The following is a 17,805-nucleotide window of genomic DNA, read 5'->3' on the forward strand; positions in this document are numbered from 1 at the left end:
TTGCTAATGACTTCTTTAAGAAAAGATAAAAGGTTTTTATGTATATATTTTTATATTAATTTTTTTAAAGTTTTTCTTGAGATGAAAGCCTTTGGTGTCTCCAGTAATAACAGCTTCCTGTGAAATTAAATTTATTCAGTACCAGAACTGCAAAAAGGAACAGTCTGAGTCTTTCCCTTCCACATGGCCATGTGGGGGAGACTGCCATTCAGAGCCCAGGGCTGAGTGATGTGAGAGTGTTTAGTGGTGCCCTGATTAAAGGGAGAGAGCCAGTTCCTAAGACTTTTGCTGACAGGCATCTATACAAGCAGTCCTGCTTCCTGCTTTAGTATAAAAATGTGCACTAGGAAAAGGCTCCTAGTCAGACTTCAGAGGAGCTGAATAATGTGCTAGATGAGAAGAACCCACAGCAGGGCTTTACAAAACTCCCTCCAATGTCCTGCCCTTTAGTCTACTCCTTTTTTTGAATGATATGTCTGAGATCTAGCTTGGTATGGGATTTATATTTGTGAATAGACAGCATGGAGTGGGTTTGTGCCTGAGAAATACTGGTTGTGGGTGGTTGGCCCAGGCTCTGATACCTTGTGAATTTTATCTGTAAATATCTATTTCCTCATTCTCTCATCTAAAATAACAGTAACAGCAATGGAAAAATGTGAATGCATTTCTTGGTTTTAATGAGCAGTTGAATGTACTCCAAAGTTTCACTTTTTTAATGAGTTGGTATTGTGATGGAGTTCCTGCAGAGAAGGAAGTCATAAAATCTGTGAAGGCGGACGCGCTGTCCCTTGGCCAGCCAGCTTTGCACTGGGCAGCTCTGTTGTTTGTAGCACCTGTTTGTTGCATAGTATCCCATTTTGAGCTGATCAGTCCAAAGCTGATGTGCTTTATTTATGATGTCTAAAATCAAATGTTGTAATGCTGAGCTATGATTGCTTTTGTCTCTGACATTTGAAAAGTGGTGTATGTGATATGATAGGCTTACATACACTACAGTGGTGTTACCACAGCTGAAAAGCAGTTAATTTCTATTGTTTGTGAAAGAGCTATACACTTATTAAGATTGCTTGAGTGTTTCAGATGAGCTTCTTTTTCTCTTAATTGCAATTTTTTCAATCTTAATGCAAATTGTCTATTTGTTTGGTTTGGGTTTGGTTTTGGGATTTTTTTAATCCACTACAGCTTTATTTTTTGTTGTTGAGATGGCTGGCAGTGTATCCACAAGACTGTAATATTCTGTGGTATATAAGGGAAGTGTTGCAGTCCATGCTTTACTCTGCTGCCAGGCTGAGGTGTAAATACAGGCAAGCTGTTCCTCTTCCCAGTGTGTCCCTTTCTCTGTCTGTTAAATGGATAATGCCACTGACTCCTGCTGCTGACTGCTTCTGGATTTGCTGATGGAAAATACTGTCTGGTATCATTAAAATACCTCGTTAGAAACTGGTCTGTCAAATTATCTTTAAAATGAATATGGTTTTTGTGGCTTATTTTACAGACGCTTCTTAATTTCTCCATTGGTAAAGCTTTCTTACGGGAAATTATGGGCATCAGGACAAAGCTCTGTCAGTTTCCAATGTGCATTTCTAATTACAACCTGGCGTTTCTCTTTATCTCCATTGCAGATGAAGTTGTCATTGTAGTGCTATGAGAGCTGCAGGTGCCCATGCAGATTCAGTAGGAGTTAAACTCTCTAAACCAGTAACTGTTCAGTAGGTCATTGACTCTAGAGATTACCAGGCATGTCTGTTTGGATTATTCCCCTTAAAAGGCAGGCTGGCTTCATCAGTCAATGAGCAATCCAAACGTGTCTCCCGTTCCTTAATAATGAGCAGCATATCAAAGCTGTTCTGGATCCCATGGCACATACCCTTCTACCTCTCCAGCACAGGAAAAAAGGCTTTCTATGAGCCTTCCCTTACTTCCTGCTCATCAGATCTAACCCCTGCTCATCTGCCTCACAGGAAGGAATCTCCCCCTCTCATATATAAATACTCAGGATATAAATATATATTTTTATATATATATCTAGAGAGAAAGGATATAAATAATGAGCTATGTGCTTGCAAAGGTACACCTTCAGGTTCCATCAAAACACCAATATGCCTGTGTGCATGTGTGTGTTAAGTGTGTGCAAACACCTGGATACAAACCAGACCCCATTTCTGCTGCTTCCTTGGGAAGAATTATTTTAGGACCTGTGATAAATGGCTAAAATAATGCCATGGTATGTTACAAAACTTGGATTGGAAGAAGTTACTTGAAGGCTCTGAAAAATCAAACCGTGTACACAGTTTGTACATTAGATTGGCTTTCAGTAAATTCTATCAGCAAAAAAGCTAGTCAGGTTCCCTATATTTGGAAATAATAGACACTCTAGCCTTGGAAAAATCTCAAATTAAAAATTAGCAGCATTCATCCTGCAGCTCTTGGCCTAAAAGTTGTCATCAACAGCTGAATCACAAAAATGCATATCAGAAGTGATTGTTTCAGTATAAAGGTTTTAGAGATCCTGTTTGGATGGTATCTAAAAATGCTCATATGTTTTTAAGTCACTTTGGTAAATGTGGGCTTAGTATTTCTCTGTATGTGAGATGCTTCATCAAAACATACTTTAAATTTAAAGTTGGGTATTTTGTATTCCAGGTCTTACTAGCGCAAGTGGGGGCAGAAGTTAACAGACTTTTAAAGAATTTTATGAAGGTTTGAAGAGAGATCAGTTTTTCTTCACGACTTATTTCTTACTCATGAAAACTTGTTTTGGCAGCACGGCATTTAAAAATACCAAGTGATCTCCACTTGCTTGTTTCATTTAGTGCTTCTTTCAACTTTGTGCTGATTTTCACAATTAAGGATCTAGGTCAAAATCACTCTATGTGTCGATATGAAGTAGTTTAAGCAGTTGTTGAATGCAATAACCTACTTTTTGGTAGGTGCCCACCATTTATATATTCAGGTTTGCGTGGACTTAAAGATCCAAATCAGCAGCCACTAGGGGAGGGAACAATGCTGGTATGATCTCAGAGAGGACACATGGAAAACCAATCATACTGATTCTTATTGACACAGAACTTCTTGATCAGATAATTTTGCTTGCAGTTATTGTGAAAAACAGTTGCATTGAATAGTTGTGCTCATGTGTTAAATCTGCATCAGTTTAACTGAAATTTAAAGTTGGCTTCAGTCTGCATATTACAGACTCAAAATAAATGTATATACATCATGTCTTAAACTAACATGAGCTGCAGAACATACAGAACTGCACTAAATTAAAATGCAGTGATTATTGTTAAACCATCTGTCAGGAAGATTATTCTTTTCCTGCAGACCAACTAATAGTAAGTACGTGAGTGCTTGGAGTCCTGAGTGGTCATACAGAAATGCACTCAGAAATGCTTTGTCTGTCATTTACTAGCTTTCACTTACTGTGCTATTTAAGTTAATGACTTCCTAAATGCCATACAGGCTCTGTTATGTAGTCTTTAATCTGATTAGGAGAACACGAATAATTTAGCGTGCGATTAAACCATATAATTAATTTGTCCCATGGTAATGAGCTGTTAAGTAATTCCGTTAATCTAGGGTAAATATCAGGCCTTGAACTTCAATTTTACAACTTCCTGGGGATTTTTTTTTCCTAGAAGAAATGTTTTTTTTAAAAATAAATACTATTTAAAATTAAAAGCCTGATTTCCTGAAATTGCTCTTTGAGCAAAAATGACTGACTACTACCAAACTGTTCCAAGATTATAAAACTCCTGGTGAAACAGAATTGGGTTACAGCCAAGCATTTTTTAACAAAGCATCCTCAATTTCTTCCAATCACCTTGAACTCAAACTGACCTTATAGACTTCAAAGAGCAATATAAGGAAATCAGAGGGAGCAGGGTTTTCATGTTATACAAGAGTTCCAAGAGATCAGATGTGAATTTATTTATGATGTGTGCTGAAACCTAACTGACTGTATTTGCCTAAGTACCAGGTAGTATGTTTTTTAATTTGAGTAATAATGCAGATACTGGCACACAGGAGAAAGCTTGCAGAGATTACACTGTCTGAACAGTGGAACTGACCTGCTGTGTAGAGATGATTCAACAGCACATATAAAATGGTTATTTGTTATCAAGCATAAAATAATACTGTTTGTTTTCCCTCATGTTCCAGCCTAAACTCCCAGTGGTGTCACACAGGTTGCTTTGCACCATGATTCCTATGCTTCACTATTTTTTCCTAATTTCTGTGAGGTGCTAAGCTCTCTCGCAGTGCTAGGAGAATTACTTAGCCATGTTCTCTTATTAAATATATAATCTTGCCTGCTTGAAATCGGATGTTTTTTTACTGCTTTGCTGGATGGGGTCCACATTGCTGTAGTCCTGATGGGATTTGAACTTCACTGCCAGCAAGACACTGAAGAGCTTTTGCTTTGTGGTTTGGGATTTTTTTACAAAGCTGGAAATACCATTTAATCTCTTTACGTAAAGTGTGAATGATTATCTCAGTGAAAGGTTTTTGAGTAAAACGACTTTTTTTAGTGCAGATTACACTAGGGGTGTAACTGATACAGACTTAGATATTCCTCTTTGCTTTCTTGACATGATATTGGACATTAAATGTATGCATTATATTTGTTAAATATAAAGAGACTGGAATATACATTTGCTTATATAGAGAAATTCTAGCACTTTTCTGTGCAATTCATTGTACAAGTAACAAAGCAAAGAGCAGAATTTTGTCTTTTGGATGACTGCTGTCTAATAATAACTAAATAAATACTAATAATAACTAAAAAAAATAAACAGAGAAGCCTTGGAAGAATTAGTACTGTAGCTGAGAAAGTGTTTTTAGCCTGAAAAATTTACTATTCTCACAACTAGGCCTGAATCTTCCTTAATGATACAATTATATGTAAGGCTGAGTATCTGCCCAGCAATTCACATTGCATGTTACGCAGCTAAATATTTGCACTTTCACCTGAGATGTATTTATTTCACTTCTTTGACCTGGTTTTGGGGCTGAAAGACAAACAGAGCAATTGAGTCTTTTCCAAGTTCAATTTTTTCTATTTGTGTAGTAGGCAGTAACTTAAGACTATAGCTGCAATCCTCTTTTTAGGAATTGTCTTCTGATGAAGAGATCTACTAGTCTTAGAGCTGAGATCCTCCTTTTATTGTGAATAAAGAAGTGATGCATCATGTGCCACAGCCATCCTTAGACTTCTTAGCCAAGTTTTTGGCGAATGACTTTAAAAAGCTTTCATTACAAGCCCAGAGCAATGTCCAAATGTGGATTCACTGAAGGGCTCCTTAACCACATTGAAGAATTGATAATTATTTGGCCTGTTGCAAGTTTAAATGAGAGTAATTAACAGACACATCAATCCATAGGAGAAAGAAACCCACTAAAAGCACTAAAGGTGTCTCTTACAATAGAGAGAGAAGTAAACTGGGTGTTGAAATTAAAATTTAATATACTCTCTATTTCAAAATGAAAAGTTTGTGTAGGAAAAAAAAATTTAAACCCAAAGTGAGAAATTAATTCAATAGATTCCATTTGCAATTTTAACATTTTAACACTTGAAATCACTGTAAATTATTTAGCTGACATAAAGACTTAATTAATAACATAAAGTTGCTTCTGTCCCAGAGGTTTAGTTGGTATTTATGGTGTACATTTTTGTAGTCCTCAAATTTACATAACAAACATGCACAGTAGGTGCAACTTTATGTTTCTTTTGTTGTTAAGGTTTTGATTTTTTTTAAAGTGAAATGTGCTCTTTATGAGGTTTTTGGTTGGTTGGTTTTTTAATTTGGAGTATGTAACTTCTGCTTCTGTGGTATCATTCCTTGATCTTTTTATATCCAGGATAACAGTACACAATAGGTGAGTGGTGTGTTTCTCATGTCAGCTGAGACAATTTGTTATCTCTGTTTCTTACTGTGGCTGAGTATAGAGCCTGACAAGGGCTCTGTAAAAACAGGCACTCATCCAAGGGCTGCTGATGACTTAATCAAGCCATAATATCAGCAAGCAAGGGAAGAAGGCTTTAAGTCCATTGCAGTTTTAGATTGTGTTGATCGGAAGGGCTAAAACTAATTTCACTTGCAGCATGACTCCATCCTGTTGGCACTCGGGGGAATGAGGATATGCAGGCAAAGTGATTTCAGCTATGCACTATCAGCCGAAGTGATGTGAATGTTTTTAGGCAAGCACAGAAAGATTACCACTTGGTGTCACTGGTAATGCCCTGAAATAACTTTTAAGAAATGTTCACACTGTGAAAAATAAAGATCTTTCACCCAGAAAATTCTGCACAGGTACATGCACACCTATTTGGTAGTTGCAATAAAGAAGATTCAGGACTGATCTGGAGAGCCTGGAGTTATGTTTCCTTCCCAGCACTTGTTTTTATTTGGTGGTGGATCTTCTGGTGTGTATTCACATGCATGGCACACTGTTGTGCTGTTGCCTCTTTGAGATCTAATGGAATGATGAAACAGCAGTGTATGGAAAACTCTTCAGATTAATCCTTCACTCAGTAATGTTGTGGTTTGGTTTGCAGCAGAGCAGCTGCTTCTTGTTCTCTGCTAGCTGCAGAGATGCTGCTGTTGCAAGCAATGCTAAACTGGAGGAGGTTACTGGGGAAAAATGTCATATTTGGAGTACCCTGAGTTAATGGTCGTGGCAAAAACAAAAGTGCCATAAAAGGTGCAGTTCAATGTCCTTGTCCTTGCCCTTCCTTTTGGTCGTTTCAGGTTCAGAAACTATGTAAAGGTCAAGATCTCACTTCAAACAAGTTTTTCTTATAAGCAAGTCTCCTTCTGGTTTACTTTGAGTGTTAACATTTTTACCTGACCAGAGTAGATGCAAACAACTCAGTGCACTGTGACTAAACTGTTTCTTTTCTCAAGGAGCTTCTTAGCCCAGTTTCGCCTGTTTATGCTGTCTCTGTTCATGTCCCACTGGAGAGATGTTGTGTTTAAATTCACTTGTGATTGACCTTACTCCAACATTGCTATAGAAAAGGGCCAAGATTTTTTTTTTAATCCTTTTTATAACTCCTGGCTCTCTTTCTGTACTGAAGTAATTAGCCTGAACTGACCTCCAGCCAAATGTTTCTGTGGTCAAGTTTCAGCTGGCTTGAGGACAGTCAGCTGCTGTAATTTTTTTTTTTCCTGATTTTAACTCTGTTCATTCTAGCAGGCTGCTGGAGTTGGGTAAGACATAGAATATAATTCTTTAGAATGATATGTTACAGAAAATTGAAGGTTTTTTTTCCTGTTGAATAAGAGGCACTTTATTAATGCCATTTTCTTTCATAGATAGGCACATAGGGTAGATGTTGGGAGGTAGATACTACTGGATTGTAAAAGGTCAGTTTTGTCCTAATGCCTATGGAGAAGCTGTCTCTTGCTAGGTTAACAGAGAAGCCTCTGGACAATACTGCTCCTGTTGACAGCAAGCTCTCAAGAGTGTCTTGGAGGAAGGGCAGTGGGTCATTATGGAACAGACCTTGGAGAACTTTCTGCAAGGCAGTAGTTGTCTGATGGTGATGCACGTGGCACTTCAGAGGACCCTTCTCTTAGAATTTTTGTGCTGTACCACCAGAAGTGGTATCGTGATAGGGCAGCTCCTGCTTTCCCCAGATTTTCTCCCATGAGCCTGGAGCTGTGGCAGTGTAGCTCTCATTTCATCTCAAATACTGCTAGAAATGGCTGTCATAACTGCAGCCCAGCTGAGCTTATGGTGTTTGTGCTGGATGCAGAGGTCACGTCCCTGCTGCTTCACACCCCATGCAGAGCTCCATTTGCCTGGGTGAGGCCTTGAGTACAAGCCCTGTCCCAAGGGCTCTGGGTTGCAGCTCCAAGGAGATAGCACAACTTGGCCTTTTACAGAGGCTCTTGCACAAAGGGTGGAGCATCATGCATCCATATTTTCAGAGCAGTTACTGTTTTTGAGTTCAGTCCTGTCCATATTGGGTATGTTCAGAGTATACCAGTTGGATATTTTTCACAGACACAACTTGTCTGAATGGATAACTCAGTGGGATATCCCATGTGGTTTGAGGCAAAGCCAAGACAGTGTTTTGTCTTGCTGAGATTCTGGCATTTATGAGAGTCCACTGAAGAAACAGTTTGTTTCTATACTGTGTTTTACTAGCAGAAGGGCAAGGGATGAAGTGGCAATTTTGTTCATCTCTGATGTTTAGGAACACAAGTTAATCCTATGCTCTGTTTCAGAGAGCTGGTTGTTTTAGTCAAGGTCTGTGGCTGAGCAGGGAATTTCCCAATAATTGTAGGATTGCTCTAAAGCAAGTAATAGCTGCTGCTGGAGAGTGGCTGTGCCCTCCCCTCCACCCTTACTGTTCATTCCCATGCCTGTGCTGCTCCAGCTCTGCTCCTGGGCTTTAGGGAGTCCTGATAAAACCGGTCTGCAAACAGGTTCATTACAATAAATGTTTATGGATTCATTTTAACTGGAACAATCTCCTGATGGAGTTCACTGTGTTGCAGGTATGTAAACAAGTCTACCACTGCAGGAGGGAACAGCAGTACTGGAAGAGGATTGTTTTTCTCTGCAATAACAAGACCTTACTGAAGTGCAGTGTGTTTGTTGACCTCTGTGATGTGTTTCCAGGCTCCTGGGTTAGTGCTTCAGCTGTCAAACCACTCTTCGTGGAAGGACGCTAAGATGGCCACCAGTCAGGTGTCCAGGGATGGAGGGGATAGTCATGCTGGGACAGCTACACGTGGGGAACAGCCCTGGTCCTACCAGAGTTGTTTGGTGTGGTTATGAAAACTGAAACAGTGTGGTCTGAATGATGGATTCTGATCACATTTGTTCTCACTGGTGGACTCCTGTGAGGATTTGGCCTTCTCTTGTGGCTGTTACAAGGCAGGAAGAAGTAGAAAGACTTGGAAAAAAAGTAGTTGGAATATTAGCAGAGGCTGATGGATGTAGGAGAACAGGAAAGTGGGAATAGGAAGGCAGCACGGCATGCATGGGTACTGGGAAAGGAGAGTTGTAAGTAAAGTGACCTTGTTCTCAGGCCTGTGAAAGAGAAAATAAAACTTTAGGGAGAAGGCGGAAGAGCTGAGGGGGAGAAGAGACTGCTGGGGTAGACATTGTGTAAGAGAAAAATCAACAAATACAGAGGCACATTTTTGTAGTAGATTTATTAATAACAGATAATAAGAATCCTTTAAACAAGAGTACAGATGAAGTAGGGGGACTAATTGAGCTACCTGAAAATGTAGCTGATCTTGAATCAACCTTGTACTGTGGCAGTGTAGCTCCTCTACTGAGAGTTAGGAGGACTGTTAGCCTGTGTTTTGCTTTATTAGCTTTGTCCCAGGTCTGTGCACTCCAACAGCTGCAGTTGTCACTTCTCCTGGTCCTGCTCCCCAAGTTGTTTTACTCCCACACTGCCCCAAAATCCTCACTAAAGCACTTCTCTTCTTTTCTTCCTTTCCTCTTTTCCTCTTCTTTTCCTCCTTTCTTCCCCCCTCCCTCCATCCCTCTCTCCGTGCTCCCCTTTGGAGTAACCCATGTCTGCCTGGCCAGAGAAAAGTCCTGCAGGTGCTTGGGCAGTCCAAAGAGTTCCTATAGCTCTTTTCTTGGTGTAGCAGTGCCATGCCCACTCAGGTTAGCCCAAGCTGGTCTGGGTGGTACTCCTGGGCATCCTTGTCCTGATGTGTGTGAGGTAGGGAGCATTTCCTGGCTTGCCTTTGCAGGTCTGGCTTTGGTTCTGCTAGTCTAGAGCAGTTTGAGTAAATGCCAACTCATGGAGTTGGTAATAGTTCTGATTTTTTTCTGTACCGTGATTCCTTCTGTTCTCTTAGTGTAAGAAAATTGAGGGAATTACCTTTCAAATTCACATTACTATAGCTTTACATAGTAAATGTATGCTATAATGATATAGTAATTCAAACTTAATACCTATATATACCTAATATATATATATACACACATATATAGACACACACCTAATATATATACCTAATAATATATATATCTTTTTTATATATATATATATTATATACCTAATTCAAACTTTGATAGCTGTACTAAGCAACTGACTAGTTTTTGACACCCAGATTTGATAGCATAAATCGTTACTTGATAACACCTAATTAGAGATTGTCACTCATTAGTTGGCTTGGTTATTTGGACACTTGTGATTTAATCTCCTGTTAGATAAAGAAATAAAATCTCTGAATGAAAACAGTCCAGTGTGGAATCAAGGTCTATCATACTAATTTACAGTAGATGTGGAAGTGGAGCTATTCTCTCTCTGCTGCCTCTCTGAGCGAGGTGTTAGTGTATGGTGCTAGTTTGGTGCTACAGAACAAAAAAATGTTGCCTGACTTGTTTAAACATCCATGCTCATTTTAGCGTGTGTGCTGTAACTTTAGTTTTGAAGGTCTCTGGTAATCTCCATGGCTATAAACAGTCAGGATATAATCCATGGTATGAATGTTTTCCCCAGACTTCCTGTGGACACCTCATTTTTGAGGTTTTTGGGAGCAAGGTACCATCTTGTGCAGATGTCTGCACAATCTGTAAGTCCAGCACAGAGCAGCTGCTGCCGTTCACCGTTGTCACCAGATGCTGGTGATAATGGCAAGAGCAAAGTAGAGCCTCAAAACAGGATTGTGTGGTGGGGTTGTATAATGTGTGTGCGTGTGTGGCACAAGTGAATTAAGGAAAACGAGGAGTGTGCTGTTTTGGGGAAGTTGTAAAAGCTTGCTGGTTTGTGCTGGGATTGTAAGTGTTTGCATTCTTGGAGGTTTTAAAGTCATTTGCAGATGCAGTCTATCAATTGACAATACTTGATTTTTCCTCTCTCTGTATTTAATGGACTAGAGACACATAAGCCACTTCTCTTGTAAATACAGTATTTACTATCTGTTCCAGACTGCAAGATGATGTATTACTTTATGAGGCAATGAACAATAAACTAAATGTACCTCTGGTTTAAATCCAATCAAAAATTCAATAAAACTAGATAATAGCTTAAATGTTGTATCATATTAGTAATATTTGCTTGTAAAGAAACTCTCTTATTGTCTTTTGTTATTGCAGAGTTAGGAGTATGGATCTTCGGCATCTGCTGTTTACTTTGGCACTGATCTGTGCAAATGACTTACTTTCTGCAGGTGATGGTAAGTTTTATGATGCCTTTCCATGCCTTTAAATGTGTAGATATATAAATATGTAGCTTTATATAAACAGTATTTTTATATTGAATTTTTAATGACTGTGCAACTTTCTTGATTGCAGTAACCCAAGCAGCTAATGTGACAAATGCATCAGTTAATCTTTTTGTAAATATAGTGGGTGAGGTTGGGACATGTTGCGAAAGAAGGTGAATTTCACCAACAGTTTTTGATGTGTAAGCAAGATGAAATTGAAAGAATGAAAGAATTGTATAGGATTCTTTTTTTTTAATGTGAACTAGTGTTTTTTTCCTAAACAAGTCTTCTAGCATATTCATATTTTAAATTTAGTATATTCATATCTTAAATATAGGACTTAGTATAAGTATAGTATTTGGACATACATAATATAAGTATTTGGACATACAGAATAAGGATTTGAAGACCGTATGCTTTGAATCTCAGCCCACTAGGAGCAAGTTTCATAAGAAATAAACTTAGTAATTCTTGAGTAGAGATTATGGGATTTCAACAGAACATATACCCTTGACCAGCCAGCTGGGACTGGTCTTTAACTCATTTAACAAAACACTTGAACTTCAATGGAACTTGCATGTTGTGTCAGATTGATCTGCTTATGCTTGCTAGGATCTAATTATCTAAAGAAGTGCAGCTCAACCTGGTCAGCTCTGTGCTGTTCTGGTCTTCAGAGCAGACAGCAGTAACAGTTCTCCATAATAACTAATTTTAAGCAGACGTGTCACTGCTTCTCCCAAAGCTACAGAGCAGCTGCAGCTCTATAAACAAGTGCCCCTCCTGACTTCCTAATCAAAATCTGTGTTAGCAGAGCAAGTCAGAAAGGGCAGTTTGTCAAGAAATTTTATTGAAGTGGGATGAAAACAGCTTCTGCTGCTAACTCTAAATAAAGTGATAAAATTTTAATGAAAATTTCTGACGTCTCAATTTTTTTTTTCTTTAGGTCCATACTTTAGTTTTCCTGAGTTCAAATTAAGCATCTATAGACTTGCAAGCCATGTTTCATCAGTCTTGCTAGTGCTAAAGTATGGTAGTAAGCCAAAAGGTGATGGCATAGTTGCCTGTAGTCATAACTGGCTCACATTTTAAAGGTATAACCATAGCTCTTTGTCCTGATACAGTTCTGTATTTTCTTGGAGTAGCATACTTTCAGTTTCTAGGTATCTTGTATATATGGAAGCACTAGAGAGGCATAGGGGTGTTACTTTGATGTTAATAGAGATATTAAGCTAAAATAGGAAATTATTAAAACTCAGGTTTTAAAGCGTTCTCAGACAATTCTTCTATAAAGTTCATTCTGTTTATTAACAAACAGGTTTGGATAGAGAAAACACAAGTTTTTGTTTATTTACTTCTATATGTGTGGCTCAAATTCTCGTCCTCTGTGTTATTAGAAAGAGAATCTATAAGGCTGCTAGTTAAGGCTTTTTCTTTAACATTTACCAAACATATACCATGCACCAGCTCCTATTCATTGCCACCACAGAATGGTCAGTAGAACAAAAATTAATGTGTCCTGACTTCATCCTTTCCCCCACCATGTCTGCATTTTACAGTAGACTCATTCAACAGTCAAAAATAATCCCCAGGGCAGTCTACTGGACCAACTCATTTTTCCCTTGAGTTTTAAGAGCACATGAGGATTATATGATCCTTGGCAGATGAGCCGTGGTCCAGATGTCCTAACTGCAGTAAAAATCTGTGTTATAAATAAAACTTGACCACAGCCTCGTCTTTGTGTGACTTTGTCTATGCTGATGAAATAGTAACTTCTATGACATTACCTTCAGAACAAAAAATTAAGAATATTTTGGTTGTTTCTGTGCTTAAATACAAGACACAGTACTAAATATTTATGTCCTGATTTGTTGTGCTATTAAAGATTGTGTGTGTGAAGGGAATTGCTTTGTTTAGTGATTGCTAATGATTGAATTGCTTCTAATTCTTTGGGCACATGCTCAGCTGAGAATGTCAGAGAAGGAAGTATAAATTGAACAGCAGTATTTGAGATAACAGTATGAAAGAACATCCATTTGCTGTTCTTTTGTGATTTAGGACAGAGTATTAGACAAGATCTCTTTATTACATGTTTGGGGTTTTTTTCTCCCATGTGAATGTGCTCATATCTACCAAAGTTCTCATGAGGATACAGCCCCACTCAGGTCATGAATCCTGACAATCTTACAGTGCCCTGCCCAGAACAGACTTGCTGAGATCTTTGTATAAGCCTAATTAAATGTGCTCTATACTTGTACCATATCTGATGTGTTGCCTGGTGACTGGATCTATGGTATCATGGTTCCCTAAAAAATTCACTTCAGTAGTTCTATTTCTTCTGGCAGCGGAAGAGATAAAAATTACATATGCTTGGTAGTCTTGTACCAAAGCCCAGTACTGAACCAGTGTGATAAAGACTTGTACATGGGATGCTATCATGTCTTGAAAATAAACAAAGTTTGAGTTCAGTTTTACAAGAGTGCTTGGATCTGGCTTTAGGCCATGGGGTCAGATCCGCCCAAGACAGAGTGAAATTCCATACAAGTTTCCCTCTGGCAGGATCAATGGTGTGAGGCCAGCAGTTGGCCAGGAAACTGCACAACATATGAGACCAGATACTGGACATTTAGACACCTATTTGCTGTCTCCAGGCTGGTGTCCAGTTCTGCTGGAGGCTTTCTATTGATTTGGCTTGTTTTTCATGCTCTCCTCTTGCAAAGAAGCTGGCTTCCAGCTCCTTAAATGGAGACTGCAGCTAGCATGAAGTGAGAGGGGTGCCCACTGTCTCTTGAGAGGGCTTGAGTGACCAGGTGTGTCCACTGCCCCCAGTCTTTGACTGTAATTCAGGGCTGAGCAGGTCTGGAACTTTCAGCCTTTCACCAGGGTTGCTTGTGCTGTCCATGCCCTTGAGCCGTCTGATGTACAGTGACAGGGGCAGAACAGAGGCAGTGGTAGAAAGACAGTAAAGGCTGCAATAACAGGAAGGTAATTTCTAATAGGTGCATAATTACCATAGGTAACTGGGTTTTGTGCCTTCAGGATTGGAAAGCACAAGGGCCATTTTCCCAGCTGATTAAGACAATTTTTTTTCAGCAGAATTAGGCTTCTGGGTTGCTTTGAAGATGGGTAATTGTGTGATTTTGACATTTTAGTTTAATTTAGTTAATTAGATACATAAAAAAGAAAGAGTACTGCCTCATAAGCAGGTGTACATCTGTGCAGTATTAATTGTAGTTCAGAAAAAATGCAAAAGCTTATATTTGCATACAAATACAGAGTTTGTATTTGAGATTTTACAGTAAAGTATGGTGTTTCAAAACCATATCCAGAATTCACCGAGAATTCACCATGAATTCACATTTGGTTTACTATACCTGTTGACATCAGAGTAGTTGAGGGGAATTGATCCAGACACAGACTGAAATATGTATAGGAAGCAAAATGAAAGTTGTGATATTGTTTGCTTGTTCCTTCTCTATGACTGATGACAGTAAGTCAAATAAGGATATAGAGAAATAAACTGGGAGCTAGTCCCAGTTAATAAAACAATACATAAGCTCAAGCAGCTCCAAAATTAATTTCTTCCCAGTGAAAAAAATGAGAAATGTATTTTACCATATTTGTATGCTAGATCAAAGTTCATTCCAGACTATCACAGTTATGTTAATTTATCCTCTGAAACAGCTTTGGAAGGGCATCCATATTTAATTATAGCACAAGAAAAATAATTTTGAGTGAACTGATTTTGTACAATGACAATTTTAAGAGCAACAAGCCTTATATTATTGTTCATTTTATCTAACTGGATTTGAAAAATGTATTTATCTTTTTCCATCACAACTTTTTAAATTATTTTATGAATCTGCTATGCTCAAATAGTCTATTTGCATAACTTTTATTTAAGAAATAGACTTAGTTATTTTTGTTTCTGAAACAAATACAATCCAATTTTTATTTCCATCGGGATGTCCTTTTGTTTTACTGGTGTCCGTTGTTGCAGTTTGATGCTTTGTGTGCATTACACACTGATGATAAACATCTAACTATATGTGTGCACTGGGTATCAGTGCTCCAGCTGCAGAACTGAAGATTGGATCCATAACCCGTGCACAGGACTTCAGTGTCCTTAAAGACATGCCTGAGCAGCCAAGACTTCTGTGCAGGGCTCCCCATGGTACCAACGGTCCTGCAGGACATCTGCATCTTCCTGGGATGGTCAGCAGCTTACAGAGCTCTCTTTAAAACCTTATGAACTGGTATCTGATACATAAGTACTGTCTTTTCAGGTAATTAAATCAACTCTTATCAGCTATTCTATGTTCCAGGGCCTGTTTTGACTAACTCTCTATTGACTATTGGTTGCCTGGACACCTAAGGATAAGATTCATCACAGAGATATCCTCCAGTTACTCAAAAAAGTCTGCATAAAACTTGTTGATAGCACACCTGTGCCTTTTAAGCAGAAGCTGGAAGGCAGGCAGAGTATCCTGGGCAGTCTGAGATAACTAGAGATGTTTAGGCAAGTATGTTTGCCCTATGTGGCACAAAGGGAGCTGAATTTAGGTGTTTTTATTTTGAACTCAGCCTCATCTTTGCAGATTACTTGTTTCAATGTGCATAATTCTGCTTGCTTTTTTCTGGGTAGTGTCATAGCTACTCAGCTGCACACTAGGGCCAAGGTGAGGAGTCTTCTCACTGATGGGAAAGCATGTGGGGTCTTGCTGTCACCCTGAAGTTTAGTAGCAGACACGTGTTGTCTAAGAGCTTTTGTGACATGTGAACGAATTATTAGAATTAAATTAAGCAGGAAGGTGCCTTTGAATGGCAGCATATTGTTTCCTAGGACAGGGAAATCTGTACCTGGCCTGAACCAGTCAGAAAAATTATCTAGTCTGTAAACATGTTTTATGATTTAGATGAACCCAAATTTTATAGATGCAGTCAGTAACAAACCATTTCTCAAGTATTTGTTGGGGGTTTTTTAATAACTTCTTTCATAATCATGAAGACTAGATATATTTGCATATATTGCAATCATAATCTTGTTAGGAAGGGACAAAAGGACAGAATCTTCTCTAGCTTAAGCTGCAAACATTCTTGCCTTCTCTTCTTGGTAAACAGTAGTGCCACAATACAGTTAGTAGTCACTTGTTCACAGTGGTCATTTTCTCTTCTTAATTCTTTTAGTTTTACTCATCTTTCCTATGTCTTTTCTCTGTTTTGCCTGTTTTCTCAGTTAAGTGCAGCTAAAAATGGAGTGTAAGTCCAAGCAGAGCTGGCAGTAAAATCAGAGAAACTGAAAACTGTGATCAGTGTGATGTGTCCTGGGTGTATGTGGATGGGGGCAGAACTGTTGAGAAGGCAGGTTTAAAACTTCCACCTGAAAACAAAGCCTTTAGAACAGTTGCCCTATTTGCCTATTTCAAATGTTTCCAAGCAAGAAATTGTTCCATTATGTAGAAGAAATTGCTAAAGACACATTCCATGAACCGGAATCAGAAACCTTGGCACAGAGAAGCATAAGTTATACCACTGTGATCTGGCTAAGCCATTTCGGCTGAAGAGAAGATTCATTTTGGCAGAGAGAAAAATAGTATTTCCATCATCACTTTCCATTGGGATTAAGGATGGCTTTGATGACTAGCAGAAAAATCCAAGAGAAGGCCAATGAAGTGCACTTCTGAGTTACTTTTACCACTCTTGCTTCCTACCCAGTAGTATATATTTCAGGTAAACCATTTGTCTGGGCCCGTATGACAGTATCTCATGGGGAAGAAAGGATTTAACTTTGCCTGTCTGTCTTTTATAGAAAACCATTTGGGATTTCTAAATATGGAAAACACATGTTGCAAATTAGTTGCAGACAGGACTATATTTTGTAAGAAAACTCAGAAAATAAAAAACATTTTAAGGTATTTGAAGCCTGAAATTGTGCCCCAAAATGTCTGTATTTAGGCTTGCATCTGAGTAGATCCAGTGGTTTAAATGCTTACCTGAGATACAGAAATTTGTCTCCTTTGTCCTGTCTTCCAAACCACATCTGTGCCTCCAGCATTTACTGAAGATTTTCCAGCCTTTGAATATCTTCACCCACAAGCCTGCCAAAAACACTTCATGGACAATCAGCTTCAATCAGACACCCTGTAAAATAACGTACATGCCAAAGTTTCCCTATCCAGTTATCTCTGTCATCCTTAATATTCCTGCTATTGTGTGTATTTCCTTCATTGCTCTTTTGTTGCTATCATATTTTGTTCTCTGTTATACACAGACTTGCCAATTTGCTGTCCTCTGATTGCTGTGTTTTGAGGCAAGTTGCAAGAATTAGCAACTCATCAGTGGTTAGTGCCTGGTGTAGTCAGAAAGAGAGGTCAGTCTTCCTCCCTCCTAGTGGCAAAGCTTGTGATCCCAGCAGGTCTTTGCTCTCCCAAGCAGACTTACAGCCTGCAGGCTAACCACCAACAAGCGCACTGGTCCTCCTGTGAACCAGAACTGCTCCTCCTCTACCAGGACAGAGCTGCACCCAGAACCACTGACTGATGGTGGCCACTTGTGACTTGCTTTCAGAGGAGTGAGGCCAATTTGAAACACAAACTTTTGCCCACACATGCAGTGAAGC

The 17,805-nt window shown here is 38.9% G+C and overlaps 1 protein-coding gene across 3 annotated transcripts in view; it reads left to right on the forward strand.

Annotated features, from left to right (window-relative positions):
- GHR (growth hormone receptor) overlaps nucleotides 1-17,805 on the forward strand; it is a 118,228-nt gene that overhangs the window by 43,049 nt on the left and 57,374 nt on the right. For all 3 annotated transcript variants that reach the window (XM_064403181.1, XM_064403183.1, XM_064403182.1), the window contains exon 3: nucleotides 11,080-11,159. In XM_064403181.1, the coding sequence (XP_064259251.1) occupies nucleotides 11,090-11,159 (70 nt within the window). In that variant the 5' untranslated portion in view covers nucleotides 11,080-11,089. The remainder of the gene's footprint in view (nucleotides 1-11,079; nucleotides 11,160-17,805) is intronic.

This window comes from Passer domesticus, chromosome Z (genome assembly GCF_036417665.1).
Source record: "Passer domesticus isolate bPasDom1 chromosome Z, bPasDom1.hap1, whole genome shotgun sequence".
In the NCBI taxonomy this organism is placed as follows: domain Eukaryota; kingdom Metazoa; phylum Chordata; class Aves; order Passeriformes; family Passeridae; genus Passer; species Passer domesticus.